A 16,714-nucleotide genomic window follows, 5' to 3' on the forward strand; every position below is an offset into this window, starting at 1 on the left:
GCTTCACTCTGTGTCCTCTTAAACATGGGCTTCCCATTCCTCACCACAGCTGGGCAGGTATCAAGGTTTGGATGGCTGCATCTGGATAGCTCACTTCTAAACATGTCCCCAAGTTCTCATCTGTTATTTGAGTTCTGACTCAATCATGACGGTGGGATGGCTTTGTAGACAGAGTTAAGGTTCCTGTGATAGTTCATAGTGCCTGTCAACTAGACAGGATTAGCTAGGGGACAGACCTTTGAGACCCACCCTTGGACAGTGTTATTCCATAGGCCAGTCCTAGACTGAATGAAAACGAGAAACTGAGCAGAGAGTAGCATTTAACTTTGCTTGCCCCCTGACTGTGGATATATTGTGATCAGCTGCCTCAAGCTCCTGCCCTTAAGACTCTCTGCCATAACTGCCTGTGTCTTGGAACCAGGGACAAACCAAACCCTTTTCTCCTTAAGTTGCTTTGTTGGGCCACTTTCTCACAACAGGAAAAGAAACTGAAAGTAGAAGTTTGCTGAGCTGACCTTAGAGTGGGGAGGTTACCCTCATCCGAGGAGTAGATCCTGTGTGATACAACATCAGGAGTCCTTAAAAGCCAGGATGAGGCAGGAGGGAGTTCAGAGGTTGGAAATAACTGAGCCACCATTATTGGCGTTGAAGCAGAGAGGGCTGAGAGACAGCTGTTATGTGGGTGCTGGGGATTTGAATTCAAGTCTTTACAACAGGTACTTTGTTGACTGAGACATCTATAGGCCTCTGTCTGTCTGTCTGTCTTTTGTCCTATTGAAGATAGGGTGACTGAGCCTAGCTTCTTGCCAGTTCACAGGCTCTGACCCTAAGAACTCTCTGAACCTACCCAATACTTTGGGATGTCATTAGTCTTAATCCACTAAAAAACTCGGAAAAGACAAAATGTTTTTCAGTGTTTCTAAAGAGAATGACATCTAAGCCATTTGGTGAAGTGGTTCTATGTTATGTTTATAATATACAAACACACAAAAAAATATAGCATTGAAGTATTTCTCTTAGGACAGCTACAAACTTTCCTTAATCCTTTGTGTATATAAATAAATATCCAAATTGCCCTCAGGTCAAAACAAAGCTTAAAATAGAGAATCACTGAACAATAATGACCCAATTTCATCCTTGTTTTCTAAAAAAAATTAATATTGTATCACTAAATAGCTTTTTGGCTTATGATAAAGATAATTTAAAGAATCAAGAAATGAATTCTAAGATAAGTTGTAGTTGCAAAACAGGCAAAATTGAAATTGGTTTGCCAAAATTTAATTGGAAGGTCATCTAGTGAGTGGGAGAGATTGTTTTTCTTTGTATGGCCACCTCAACACGGATATAAACAGGCTCAGAAAGAGCTGATAGAAAAGTAATGTATTTATGGGGGTTGGGAGAAATTGACCTTGGAGGGCTGGGTCTGGAGCCTGGTTACTATGTTGCCCCACTCCCACCCTGTTTTTTCCTTTGTTACTTATATATTAATTTAAGAGCCCCATGGATTATAACTCAGGAAGCAGGCAAGGAAGGAACTCTCTGTGTATTTCCAGTTCCTTTCAGGGAAAGTGCCATTCTGTTTTCAATTCCACCTTCAGTGAAATTCCACCTTCAGGAAAGCTTATGCTAAGCTAGTTCAATTCCATTCTGTCAGAGTGAGAAAATACAGCATTTTAAAAGGATGACAATAAAAATGGGAAGCTGTTTTCAGCTTATGTGTACAATCCTTCCTACAGGATCTCGCTCTTCTAAACAAACAAACAAACAAACAACAACAACAACAAAAAAAACAAAAACAAAAAATCCAAGAAGTGTGGTAGGGGCTGGGGATGGGGCTCAGACTTTCTGGCCAAGGCAGGCATGGAGGGGAAGGAGGATCGACTTCTACCACAAGGTCTATCGAGCCACACCCACAGCCCTGCCGAGGGTGGCATCTCCGGGCTCTGCTCTGAATCTCACCTGGCACTGGATTGCTTTCCAAGGTCCAGTGAGTGTTCCTGGGAGTTGTCCACAGAAATTCCTCAGGAGAGAAAGCTTGTTCTGGGGCTCAGAACAAGCAGAGCTGAAGGTGACATCCACCCTTGTAGGAGCCACAGTGCATGGGACCAAGAGGAAGCTTAATGCCCATGTTTTAGGGATGTTTGAGTGCAGGGATTGAAGGTGGTACAGGAAGAGGGTGACGGAATATTGAGGATGGAGACACAGGGTGCAGGCTTTGTTGCTGCAGGAGCCAGTAGCTTCAGGGCCCTTAGCCAGCCAGCTGCATCTACCATGGGAACGTGACACTTTTCAGACTTTTGGAGGGGCCTCCTCTTCCTCTGTCTCCTAACTGGGATGATCCCTGAAACAGGCTCACAGTCAAACTTACAGGGTGAGTTGGGAGGGGTGAATAGGCTATCATAAAGACCATGAAACAGAGGTGAATTTCACCCCATTTCTTAGGCAAGTTTTCAGCCAGAAGCCAGCCCAAGTTGAGTCAGGAGAGAGGACTTGACAGTGAGCCAAGTTCAAGGTCTGCAAGATTCTCTTGAGTCCTGTCTAATTCAGTCTCCCACAGATCTTAGGAGTAAAACATTCTGGGCCCTGCTGCAGATCTGCGAGCTGCTGGAATGGTCCCTGAGCTGAGCAATGCTTACACTCTGTCCCTCCACCCCTGCCTCAGTCGTACTGATGACTCAATATAACAATCACATTTGGTGACATTCTAATTTTCTCTGCAGTGTCCACAAAGAGACCTTTAAAACGTCATTTGCTGTGACTCAGAAAAGATTTGCATATCAAGGAAAATGAGGAAGAGACTTTCCTTATCAGCAAATCTAGAACAATGATGTTGGCCAGATTAAATACAACATTCTGCTGCACCAATAGAAGACAGCACAGTTTCCCTTTGAGTGAGCATCTGCATGTAGCTTCATCCAGGGCCTGTGTTAGTCTTCAAATACATTAAAGCATACTGCAGAGATCTCTGCAGGCATGCCTCAAACATCTTAGCTGAGTTGGTGGGAACTGGTGCCCATGTGCTCCCAGGTAGCAGGAACCGTGCTATGGGTCAAGGCCCGAGAACTATGAATGATCAAGGAATTCTGTGGGTAGATCTTGGTTGGGTAACTTTATAGGGGAGGAAGAGGATACAGTATATTACAAACACAGCTTTGTGTGTAAGTTACGCAGGGGTTTGGGCTTTGTCTCTCCCCTCTACTTGGGCTTTGGTGAGGAGACGGACCCAAGAAACAGGACAGGAGCTGTGTCTAGATCCCTTGGTGGCATGGTCACTTAGCGGGCACAAGGCCCTGGGTTTGATGCTCAGCATAGCATACACAGGGCATGATGGCTCAGTCCTGTAATCTGGGCACTAAGGAGGGAAAGGGAGGAGGATCAGAAAGTCAAGGTTATCTTTGGATACATAACAAGTCTGGGGAAAGCCAAGGCTACATGAAAAAAAAAATGTAAAGAAGAAACAGGACTTCTAGCCAGGGTACAGATTGGGAGTGTGACGCTCAGAGAACAGCTCAGCTCGCCAGAGAGGGGCCTAGGAGGAGACAGAGGGGACATGACGCTTTCTTTTTGATCTGGAGGAAAACTAGGCCTATGTCACAATGTCTTTGAGACTGGACTGTGGGAAAGCCATTCAAGGCTAGAAAGCACCGTGTCAATCACAGTGGCTATTCTGACAACACATGATGGCACTGGTTCTGTCCTATCAGGCGTCCTGTCATGGCCTGTCCCTGCTGCTTCAGGACAGTGGATGGGATGCTCCTGTAGACACTGTTGCAGGTGAGCCAAAGTGGCCATGGGCCTGGAGACAACCAAAGTGTGCTTGGGCCACAGAGCTAACTGCAGTTTGATATTCCTGTGGGTCTGGGTTTGTAACAGTGGCTAGCGTTTTGTGAGTGGTCCTTGGGTAAAGATCATGCCCCACACTCCTGCCTCTGCTCTGTATCCTACAGGCTGGAGAACTTATTCATGATTCATGGTTAACTACTAAACACTCTTTAGAGTTCCAAAACCCAGACTTTCCAGTGACCTTCACAGGAACATCAGAGTATGTGTCAATCTCCTCGTTTATTATTCCCATACAGACACCAGCACACACTCAGACTGCTATGAAATTTAGGTTACTGAAAAAGCAATGGTTCTCTTTAAAGAAAATGCATGCTGAGGTCAGTTGCAGTCTTCCTGCCAGAGCTGAAAAGAGGACTGCACCTCAGGAGAGGGAAGTTGGGCTCAGCCCCCCCCCCCCAGCATGTTGCCTCCTTGACCGCTGTAGTGCAAACTCTTTTCCTTCCTTATGAAAGTCCCTTGTGCCCCTGAGATCTCCAAAACAGAGCTGTGTGGAGGATAGTCACTCCAACACAAGATGCTGGCCTTCGAATAAACAGATTCACTGACACCTCTTATTTTTAGAAAATTAGCTGCTGTGTGGCGAGAAGCCTGGGCCTGGGTTCAAAGGCAGTGGTGAGATGAGAATGGTATAGCACCACAAATAAATGAGGAGAGATGTGGGCCCTGAGGCGGGGAAGACGCTCAGCAAGAGCAGAAGCTGCATGTAGCCTCAAGGCCATGCCTCCTTTACTAAGATGATGGGTTTTCAACAGTCCGTCTGGACAAGCAATTCTTAGTAAACCTGGTCTGACCTGTGATAAGATGTATCAGTCTTCTGACATGACTTGAACAGTCTGAGGGAGTAGCTACCGTTAGAGTGGGAACAGTGAACACAAATGTCTGTCCATGTTGGCCTGTTTGCATAGTGGGGATTCTGAACATCAACAAGACACTCTGTGTCATATTTCTGCTCGTGGCGTATAGTAAATGTAATAATTCTTGAATTTATTTTGCATGGGATCACCTTACAAAATTAATTAATTAATTAATTACAAATTAATTACAAAATTAATTCTAATGGATTGTACATAATACCCTTGGAGGGACCATAGAAAACCATATGTCTATAGTTTTCACACAGCTCTCTGAGGCAAGCAGCACAGATACCAAACATTTACCAAATCCTTGCTCCTGTACAAATCTGCTACAGTCACATTGCACACTTAATTCCAGCCAGAAGACATACAGAGCAAATGGCTTCTCATGTGCTCTCTGAAGCTTTGTAAATGTCTAAGTTTTCCAACAACCTACTCCTTAAATTAAGGAAACTGAGGCACAGGAGGCTCCCTGCCGTTCTGTAGCTGCCCATTCTTTCCCTTTGCATTTGATAAACAGGGTTAAGTAGGCTAAACTGGATCAAAAGGCCGGAGCCCTCAGCCCTCAGACTGCTCTGTGGCTACTGCCCATCCGGGTCCCATTTCTTGTTTTTCTCCATATTATTTGATCTGCCCCAAGCCTCTTCCACTCTTGTATACAAGGTAAACTCTACTTACTGCTTTAATCCTTCCTTAGGCCTGAGGTGCCTGGGCCTCTTGCCCAGCTGGTTTGCAGTCTTCCATTTCAATGGAGTTCCTGGGCATCCCTAGGGTCTCCAAGGCAGCTCTCAGAGCTATGGAAAGTGTTTGTTTTCCTCTCTGTCTAGTTTGTAGCATCTCAGAAGAATTAAGAAATCAATGGACCACCATTCTCTCTTCTCAAAATGTGGTCCCTCTCCTTAGACTAAACAAAACCTCCCCATGGGAAAGTTACAGGAGTGCTGTCCTTGAAAAAAAGCTCTCACCTGACAAGCCATTTTCAGTAGTACTGCCAGGGCTAGTTAAGATCTATATTTGACCCTAGGATTCTCTGTAGACTCGGTTTTTAATCTATGTGGGGAAGTACTTGGACTAGATACATATGTGATACTCCCAATCTAACATTCAGAAATGGTGGGAGAGGGAAATCCTAATAACTTCGCATGTGAACTTAGGACAACTCAGTGCTTGCAAATTTAATAAACATAATGATTTCCAAGGAACTTTGAACTGAATTCCCAAAGTGTAAGTTATAGACTAAAAGCAGGCCAGAATTTCATAGGGGGTAAACCTTAACTCCAAACTCAACTCAAATTTCTTACAAGAGAAATAACCATTACACAAGAAAAATTATACTTCCTAATTTGGGAAACAATGAGTTCCCAAAAGTTCACCAGCATTTTAAAGGACCATAAGATCACACAACTCACAGGACCATACAACTCACATGAATACTCAGGCCCTCATGAAAAGTTGCTTTATGTTTCAAAAAATCTTTTTTTTTCTAAATCCGCTTAAACTTCAAGGCTAAAGACCTCACACAAACATTTTAAAAATTGGCAAGCATGTTATATTCTTATTATTTATATAGATGGATGTGTCTAACTTGAATTACCAAAAACTAAAAGAAATTTAAATTATATTGTTTATTATCACTGTGGGAAAGGGGTGTGTGGCACAGTGGAGATTAAAGGACAATAACAGGCAAGGGCCTGTTCTCTCCTTTCAAGGTGGATTCCTGGGTTCTCAGGTCCTCAAGCCAAGCAGGAAGTACCTGTGCCTGCTGAGCCACCTTGTGGACCCTTTGTTTCTTTTAATGGCCTTTTTATCAGTCAGAGTGGTGTATGTTCCAGATTCACCCTATATATTTTGGCATTTGATTTCTGCAACATGGGCCAGGATGTTTGGTTGTTGCATCTCTATGGCTTGGCCTGTGGTACTGTCAGCATCTCAGAGGCCGGAAGTCCTAAATGTTTCGAGTACAAGCTTGATCAGGACTATTGCTGCCCTTAGGAACCAAAACGACAGCATGTGGAGACAGCCTCTTAGCTACGAGGGAGTTCATGTCATTAATTGGCTCATGTTCCTCAAATGTAACACACCACATCATTAATTTTGTGGCTTCATCTGGTAAAGCTATAAACTGAACATTCTTATTGTCTTAATTTTCTGTAACCTTTAATAACATTTATAAAAGAGCGTGGGAGAGATGAAAATGCTATTGGCTGTATGACAAATATATTTTATGAATAGTTTATAGAAGTTGTTCTTTCTCTCACCCCAATGTAGTTTCTGGAAAATCAACTTACTTTAGACATATCAAGTTCATCGTTTAAATATGGAGAAATGAGTTCCAGTAAAGGGCTATGCTACCCTGATCATCCCAATCCTGTTTGACCATGAATCAAAACCTGGTTGGGCCTGGTTAGTACCTGAATGGGAGAAATGAGCCCTAAACATGGATATCAATTTGGATCTTCTGTAGAAGGCCCTGATCTAGGCTTTCTTCTTCTGTCTGACATCGGTTTTTCTTTTTAAAAGATGGTATTACCCTCAATACCAGTCACATATTTAAGCTTAAATATTTTGCAAGGGAAGGATGGATTTGAAAACAATATATTCTTTAACTTAAACTCTAGGTGAGAACTCACCTAGCATGCAGTCATCAGAAGTAGGATGGACCCTGTGCAGCAAAGACCTTGCCATGGCTGGTGAGACCAGGAGCCTGCATCTTACTCAGAGAGTATGGAAGGGTCCCACTGGTAGTGATCCATGGAGACTGTGTTACAGGCTCTACAGAGATCTTCCACTGACTTAGATAAATTGCCAGGTAACAGCTCACATAGCACTGCTACTTTGAATGCATCATTGTATTATAAATTTGTAATGCATATACATAACAATGGCTATTTACTTTACCAAAACACTATGGACTCAATGTCTCTGGTGACCACCCCCACTCCTATAAAAAGCTGCTACTGTGGTTGAGATATGAAGTAGCCCCCAGAGGCTTGTGTACTGAAGGGTGGGTCCCTAGCTGGTGGTGCTAATTCGGGAGCTCTGGAAACTTTAGTAGATGAGGCCTAGCTGAAGGAAGTCACTCTCTGGGAGCTTGTCCTTGGTGGTTGTATGTTTCCATCACCCCCTACCTCTCTCCTGGTTTTCCTCACTGTGGGCCACTGCTAACAGGCTTGCCTGGCTCCCTGGCTGCTCAGCTCCACTGCTTGTTTCAGAACACGTTCATTTAACATTAAAACAGGAGAAGCACTGTAAAAGAGATCAGACGGTGGAAGCAAGCTAGTGGGTGCACTTCAAGGGGACGATGGAGGACTGGGGTCCTTCTATTTGAAAGGATGTATTCGCTCATTCTTTCTATCATGTATCTCTGGTCTCATCCTAAAAGGACTTTGTGGTAGGATTTGAAAGAAATATATTTGAATCTAAGTTTAACAAGGCATCAATTTACATAAAAGACAAGCATGGAGTAGCAGATGTATATAGAAAGGAGAAACCATCCTCCAACGCTGTGTAGCCTAGTTTAAGATTCTTCTCCCTAATGCTATTACTGAAAATCTGACGCAATTTAATGACAAATAATGACATGCTGTGAGAACTACCGGCTTAAATTACATAAGAATTATGGCTCTGTGAACGTGGGTACAACATCTACAATCATGAAGTGGAATCGTTTTGCTAGAGCAAAAATGCTAACACAGCTGGACGTCCTGGGATGAATTCTTTGCAGACCTGGATCCAGGGTTACAGAGCCACTTCTGGGGCTACAGAACCTCTTTAAGAAGAGCATTTCTTTCATAGGATATAATGATCCAATTTTATAACAGGCCCCTTAGAACATAGTAAACCTCACCATGGCATTGTGGTGACAGGCTTCTAAGAAAAGGAGAAAATGAAGTTGAAGATAATGTTTTCCCTTTTAAATGTCAGAAGAATGTTTGACGGAAAAGCAATTTGAACATGAAATTTCTGATGGGTGCATTGGGAAATATTCCAAAATTGTTGGCTATGCTTGAAACCGATGGTGAAATTTCCACAGTGAGGTCTCCAATATTCTTATGGACAAGCAACCTCTACCTTTATTAGGCAGGATGGACATTGCTTATTACAGACTTAAAGGGAAGCTGTCCCTAGGAAACAACAGGGAAATAATAGCTTTGTTTTATAGCCCAGAACCCCCAGGAGGACTGGCTGTGGTGCCTGAATCAGTCCTGCCTCCCAAGTTTGGTACCCAAGAATTTGTTTTTTTTTTGTTTTGTTTTTTGTTTTTATCTTTTTTTGAGATTCGCCAGGTGCCTTCATTCATACAAGGATACAAAACATTACTTGGATTTAACTTGCAGATTTTGCTGTATGACAAGAACGTACTGCACTGTGGACAAATCTATTCCTCCATGCTTATGCAAGAGAGAAGCTATGATGGCTGGCCCAATCTCTATGACCATCAAATTCAGAAACAAATGTTTGTTTGTAAGAGAGAAAAGCCACAGGGAGGCAGGCTTTAAAATAAAGCGAACACTAACAGTAAGTATCCTGTGGGTTTGCATGAGGAGCACCAAGGACATATTTGTGAAGCTCAGGCTTCTACATGTTGACCTAGCTATCTTGGGTAGCTGTTGTGTGGTTATTCCACTTCTTTCTTCTTAGCCTGTCCTTCCCCACCTCTCTCAGGTCCATCTCCATCTCCTGTCCCGCCATCCCTCCGTCCCTCTGTCCCTCCGTCCCTCCCTCCCTCTTTAGCGCCCTCCCTCATGTCCCCATCAATCTATCTCTACATCCCTCACGTGACCCTCAGTCTCTCCCTTCCCACCTCCCTCATGTCCACATAAATCTATCTCCCTTTCCCCAAGTTCTCTACTTCTGTCTCTAGCTTTAGCTCTGAGCTAAAATCTACACATAGGAATACATGGAAGCTTACAGTGTTCTGATGAGCCATAACTGAATCGTGCCCGTGTGTAGACTTTCTATAAACGCACAGGTATTTGACACTACCATATGGTAAAAATATGAATTAGGAATAAATAATGTTTATAACATAAGAATACTGTCACCAAAACAATTGGTTGGACAGTATGAAACTAAATTACTAAAGCACAGTTTTTAATTTCCTCCAGGAGTAATCATCTTGCTTAAGTATCTATGCATCCTTCTCCCATTCAGATGATTTGAGATGGACCAAAAACATATAATTAGGTCCTACGATCAAAAGACAGCTAAAGAGCTTCTGAGAATTCCACAAGGTTCAGAATAGTGTATAAGTGACACAGATTCAATAACAACCAGTGATTATATTTAAAGAGGGTGACTCTAAATGCCAGGCTTGTCTGTGGCAGGGGGGTGCTGTACACTTGGCTTTTTGTTTGATATTGTTTCCCTGTATGTACAAGGAGCAGTTCGTGTTTCAAAAATTTCAGGCTGCATTCCACTAAATTACCAACGTATTTACATGGCTGTCAGGAACTAACTTCAAAAGTTGACTTCTCCCATGCCTGTGAGAAGTATGGAACCTCAAAGTTAGCAACAAAAAAAGAAAAGAGACTCATGTACTTTAGAGAAATCACACTGCCAGTGAGGAAACCCACAACCATGGTTTGCCTGTGATTGCCAAAGACTTGCCACAGATCTGTGCAGGGCAACCGTTTCTTTGAGCGTATCCATTCTTCCCAAGCTTAGTGAAGAATATTTCTTCAAGAGATAAATTGACCATTCTATCTATTTTTAATCAATACCATCTGAATTTGTTAACGACAAATTACTAAGTATTAGTAATTTAAGAGTAGAAAAATATCATTTTTCTACTGTTTTCCTTGAGATGAAAAAAGACCAGATGTTAAAAAGCTCCAAACTGTCTACCACATCTGAATAGCATTTGAAACACTCACCTTCAATCAAAGTAGTGAGCTATACAGTTTTGCAGGAGGACCAAAACCTTCGACTGTATTCAAGAACGATTAAGGAAACTATACAGTTTAATTCCTGGAAACACGTAAAAGCATTTCGGCACTCATCTATTGAGTGGGTGGGCTGTGCACATGATGAGGAATCAAAATGACTGAGTTAACTGATTGCAGAGGGGACAGTGGGAGAGGGTAGGGCTACACACTTTAGAGCTCCAAACTGAAGGGTGATAGCCCCAAACAGGCTGCTCCTTATCTCTCCATCAACCCACTCCTTTGTTTTAGTGCTTAGAAGACATTTTGTCTCCTGGGATCACTCACCATTCATGTTCTTAAAGATGTTCAGGATTGGCAGGATCTGACGGTAGTAGGGCACCAAAGCTTCACCGACCATCTCAGCGGACACAACCAGATGCTGGAGAACCTTGAGTGTGACACAGATGACCTGTCTGTTTCGGAGGTTCAAGGCATCTATGTGTTAGAAAAATGAAGAAGTAGCAAATATTGAGTGTGAATTCTATGATGTTAAGGCAAAGTTGTCTCATGGATGCTTTTAATTAAATCGTGCCCTATTGGAGACACAAGGAGTCCTATTATTACAGTTCTGATGAGGCAGTGCAGCCCCCTGCAGAGAAGCACATCTTATTTGTTTACTGTTCATCCTCCTGGCTGGTGTGGGCTCCTTACCAACCCTGAGAACACTTTTTTCTTTTTTTGTTTCCTTCCTCCCTTCCTTCCTTCCTTCCTTCCTTCCTTCCTTCCTTCCTTCCTTCCTGTTTTTGTTTGTTTGTTTGTTTGTTTGAAGTCAGGGTTTTTCTTTGTAGCCCTGTCTGTTCTGGATCTCAATTTGAACACCAGGTTGGCTTCCAAATCAGAGAGAGTCCCCTGCCTCTGCCTCCCGGGAGGTTCTGTGTGTGCATTGGAATTAAAGGTATGTGCTACCATGCTTGACTACTTCTCATGTTTCCATACAGAACAAAGGCTGGTGGTATGAGGAGGATGAGAAAGAATGGCGGCAGAGATCACTAAACATCACCTAGTGTCAGTGGTGTAGATGACTGTACAGGCTACCCATAGATAAGCTTTTGTGACCTCTGTTAAGAATTCCCACTGTTTTCTTTCTCCCTATCCCCTTCTCTCTATGTGTCTATGTATGTGTGGAGGTTAGAGGTCAACATCAAGTGTCTTCTTCAGTCGATTTTCATCTTAGTTTTTTGAGGCAGGATCACTCACAGACTCGCTGGCCAGCAAGTCCCAGGAATTCTGGATTGATGGGATTGTAGGAGTACACTGTTATGGCTAGCCTTTTGTGTGCCTGATTAGCGATCCAAACTCCAGTCCTCATGCTTGTGTGGCATACTATCTACCAACTGGGCTGTCTCCTCAGTCCTGATTTCCTGTTATTCTCAAAGCTATTGTTATGAAATAATCTTTTGGGAGATAGATGTTGGCTGGTGTGCATGTGGAGAAACTGTATATTGGTTACCAACACAGGTAGTACTCTTGGTAGGGGTGAACATGAAATGGCTGCATGTAGAATCTTGAGGCAGCAATGGAGGCAGTGTTGGAAATACAAGCATTCCATTAGAGAGGGTCAACTGTTAAAAGGGGAGACCAAAGGAATGCACACAGGCTTAGAGAACAGTTCTGAGTACAAAGCAACAAACCACTGCAGACAAAGGACAAAAGGCAGTTAAATTACATGGTGGGCCCATCTCTGCCAGGCTGCAAAGCACTCTTTGCTCCAGTGGGGACTCTGGACATTGATGCGAGCTGTGGGAACCTGGCCAACTCATTGACACTTCTTGGCCCTGGTTTTCTTAATCACAGCAGCCTGTGATTTGCTTTCTAAGGTGACTACATTAAAATGATTGAAATGAAGAGCTACACAAAAGCATCTATTACAAAAGGCCTGAGGGTTGACAGGATGCAGAGCCCCTGACTACTCTAAAATACAAGACAAACGCTCTTGTCTCTAAGATGTTCCACCTCCTAATGACAAAGGATCAACTATGACCTGTAAACAAGAGATAAAAAGCAACCAAGCTTTCAGAGTGAGGCCAGTGCACCGGGAGGGGGCCTCACACTATTCTTGAGTTGCAGCTCACACTTCAACAGCTTTGGTCTTGCAGACAGATCACATTCAGTGTGTATCAGAGACAATTTACCTTTATAAGCCTCCTCTTTAGTCTATAATGTGACCTGGTTGGTTCCCTGGTACACAAGGTCAAATCCTATTTTTCATCTCTCATATTCCCTACATTGGAAAATTGTTTCTGCATTGGAATGTCCTTGAATTTTTGTCTTCTGTACCTCCCTTCCTTTGGTTCAGAGTCTTTATTCTTGATCTAGATCTTCATCTGCATCTTCTTTCCTCTGATTCTGGGTCTCTATCCTCACTTTCCCTCCTCTGACTCTGTGTTTCCATTCTCAAAGTTTCTTAGGCTCTGAGTCTCCTCCTTACCTTCTCTCCCCTGGTTGGTCCCGAGTCTCTCCCTTACTCCGAAGTCTCTACCCTCCCCCTCTGTTCCTCTGGTTCTAGGTTCTCATTTGCACCTTCCCTTCTCTGGTTCTCCATCTTCCTCCTCATCTTTTCTCCTCTGGCCCCGAGTTTCCATTTTTCTCTTGCTCATAACCAACCACCTGCTCAAAGAGCTTAATGTGGCCTTCTGCTTTTTTCCCCTCAGAGTAAGGGACAAACCAGCCAGATCCAGAGAGGTATTCAGGGTAAGTTTAAACTCAACAGTAAAATGCCTAAGAAATGAAAGTACGATTTAGTGATTTCATAGGTACTTTCTGTGGAAACACTGGGAAGTTTTTAAAAATAAAGTTGAGGTCAGCTTTATCTTCTCCAGCAACAAACTGGTGGTTGGTGAACATAGGCACTTCAGAGCAGCCTCACAATCTCTGGTCCACTCAAGGCTACATTCCCGGTTGGTTTGAAAGTAAACAGGAATGTAGCGGACAGAGATGCTCAGCCTTAAATCTGGGAGCCCACCTAAATATAACCGCAGGACTTGGTCCATCATTATAGCTTCTAAACACTTTGCAGGCTGCACCAAATCTTCTGAAAAACAACTAAAAATAGAATGCTGTAATTTCCTCTGCAAGCTGTGGCGATGGGACAGTCAGAAGCAGGGCTTTGGAGCCCTGGTGGGAGGGGGCGGATCCTGCATGGTCAGCTCTGTTTCAAAGGAGCATTGAGCACTTCTTTGTGAACCTTATATGTCTTAGATGACTTATCCTCCTTTATCTTGCTGAGAGTGTATTGTGTGCTCCTCATAGTTTTAGGAACTGGAAGGATTGAAATAAACAAGATACAGATGCTAGTATGCTCTCCGGGATCACACTCTAGTGTGGAAACAAACAGTGAGCTTATACCACAAGTATGAGGACTGTTCTTGACAAGACAAGGTCATTAAGCAGCCAGTCATGGGGCTATTCAACCTTGGTTCAGGATCACTGAACTCTCCTCGACACAGGACAAACCCCAGGGATCAATAGATGCTATTCAGCTACAGAACTTCCCAGGCAGTGAGGGAGGTACACTAGAAACACAGAGCCCTCCCTGAGGAGAGGAGCCTGTTCCAGTTGTGTAGGTGATAGTGCACTGAGGTGCTCAGGTTCCATTACCTGCTTTTATAACTGGGACTGTGTTTTTCCTGAGCACTTTTTGGTGAGAAGCACGTGTGTGAAGGTGCACCCATGGAGGACCTGAGGTCCTAGCTTGCTAGAATAACCAATAAGAACCGGACACTAGTGAGTCGGGTTTCTTCCCTTTCTGCCCCATTTTTCTCTCTCTCCCATCACCTTCCTACAAGGGCCGCGCAATCACGTATAAATGTCCATTTTGTTTTGTTGTTTTTTCAGGAAAATACAACAACAAAACACTTTAATGTCAAAGGCAGAAAACCCCATGAGAGACAAATGGCAGAATGTGTCCATTTTGGTGGCTGTTATGGAGCTTGAATGAGTTTTTCCATTATGTGTGCTTTACAATGACTGCAATAAGATAGCCTTGTGTATGCACATCTACACCCAATGTCAGGGATGAGGCTTAACATGTAGACCATAGTGATGTTAAATATATATAAACAATTGTACCTTAATTTTCCAACTGGGGTTATATGTATAGCCACTTGGTCACTCAGGGGTATATTAATGCTCTGTCTCAATCTCTCAACAAAATAACAAACATATATATTAGAACACAACTGCATTGCAACTTTGATTGAATTAGCATGGTTGTGATAAGCATTATTGGAATATTATTGACAATGACCCACAACCATAGTGCCTGACTTGTTATATGAATGTTGCATGAAAGACAATACTGTGTCCTTTCTGGGAAACGAGAAAAAGAGTGTTCACAGTGGTTGTGAGAGAAAACTATGGTATAGTATAAAAATACCCTTAATCTCATTAAGAGGGATTTTCTCTTTAACTTTGTGTATGTATGTGTGTCCATGTGGGTACGTGTATGCATGCAGATGCATGTAAACATATCAACTTTGGATATTATAACTCAGAAGTGGTCACCTGATGCTCTGAGATAGTATCTCTTATTGGTCTGGAGCTCATTGAGTAGGCTAGGCTGTACAGTGAGTAACCTCAGGACCTGCCGGCCCCCACCTCCCCAGTGCTGGGATTGCTAAGGCCCCAGCATCCTGAACTTTCATGTGAGCCTTAGGGATCAAACTCAGGCTCTCACAGCATCACCTTCCCAGCTCCAGGAGAGATTTGTTTCTTATCCTGCCCATTTCCATTTCCACTCATGTATTTTTGTTCCTCCTTCTTGAGGTATTGATTCTTCACATCAAGCCGGAAGCCTCTTTGTTCTTCTGTTCCCAGTGGAATTAAAGAAATATGATTGGGGGATGGGGAACAGGACTCAAAGGTCTCTCCCTTTGAAGAAGCATGTTAACAGATATAAAGAGAGTCTGATTCTGAGGTTTAAGGAGACGTGTGTATTCTGCAGCTGTTGTCAAGTTGTAAGTGAGAACTTTGAACTCAAGATTTAAGGTTTTGAAAGGTCTAACAGGAAGAGTCTACTGACATTATAGAACCTTTCTGTTCAGGAAATTGGATTTCTATTGTACTGCTTACTGCCTTCAAGTATAATCAACAGGATGGAGCTTACCGATATGGAGAAATTGCTGGAGAATAAGGAAAAACAATTTGAAGCCAAAGTGGTAAGATTTACTCATCTTAGATGGTTATAAGCCCTGCGTACAATTTTCTTATGCCTAAAAATCCATTATTGCTATGAATTTTGTGAAGTGAGAGCATTTCCTACTATTAGATATGATTTGCTACTGCAGAATGAGAATACACAGGAACATTACCAGTGGATCGTCTCTGTTTAAAGTTAGAAACGCCAAACAAAATAAAAGCCAAACAGGAAGTCTAAAAATACTTTTGACACGTGCCATAAATGTTAATGTCTGTAGCATACAAATGGCCGCCATAATCTAGTGAAAGAACCCATCAAGATTGTCTAAGAATGTAAGCAGATAATACAGAGGTTAACATACACAAGTGAGCAGCTAATATTCTAGAATGTTCAGATTCACTGGCAATCAGAATAACGTTGGGATAGAATATTAGCAAAAAAAAGATAATCATTGAAGTATTATCACTCAGAAAAGAAGCACGTTTGGGGAGAGCCTTTAACAGATGCTGCGGCATAGACAGGTGCAGCCTTCCTGCAGGGCTGCACTCCTCAGAGGCACACAAATGCATGTGATATGTAGCCCAGCACTTCACCTGCGTGGGCCTTTAGCCTAAGGATGAAGGTGTGTCTTCAGTTATGAAGGACTGCTGAAACCAGTACTGCTTATGATTGAAAGTAATCAAAACATTCTAAGACCATCAGGTTGTTAAACGAGAAGAGAATATATCCACAGCACAAAAAGCTATTTTAGTATATTTATTTGTTTACTTATTTTAATTTTTGAATTGTTTTAGGACCATTAATGTAATTTAACATGTGGACTTTCTTTGTGTTAAGTATTTTATTGTTCTTATACGTGATGCCATTTGTTTAAACAGATTTATTTTAAAAGCATCAGTTACTAACATGCTCAAAGATGCAGTCACCAGTGTGTTTGATTTTTACCCTCACAA

The 16,714-nt window shown here is 42.7% G+C and overlaps 1 protein-coding gene across 2 annotated transcripts in view; it reads right to left on the reverse strand.

Annotated features, from left to right (window-relative positions):
• Positions 1-16,714, reverse strand: part of Pacrg (parkin coregulated) — a 421,199-nt gene that overhangs the window by 164,867 nt on the left and 239,618 nt on the right. For both annotated transcript variants that reach the window (XM_028772757.1, XM_028772756.1), the window contains exon 4: positions 10,910-11,059. In XM_028772757.1, coding sequence (XP_028628590.1) covers positions 10,910-11,059 — 150 coding nt within the window. The remainder of the gene's footprint in view (positions 1-10,909; positions 11,060-16,714) is intronic.

The sequence above is a fragment of the Grammomys surdaster genome, unplaced genomic scaffold, assembly GCF_004785775.1.
Source record: "Grammomys surdaster isolate TR1022 unplaced genomic scaffold, NIH_TR_1.0 218, whole genome shotgun sequence".
Lineage (NCBI taxonomy): Eukaryota > Metazoa > Chordata > Mammalia > Rodentia > Muridae > Grammomys > Grammomys surdaster.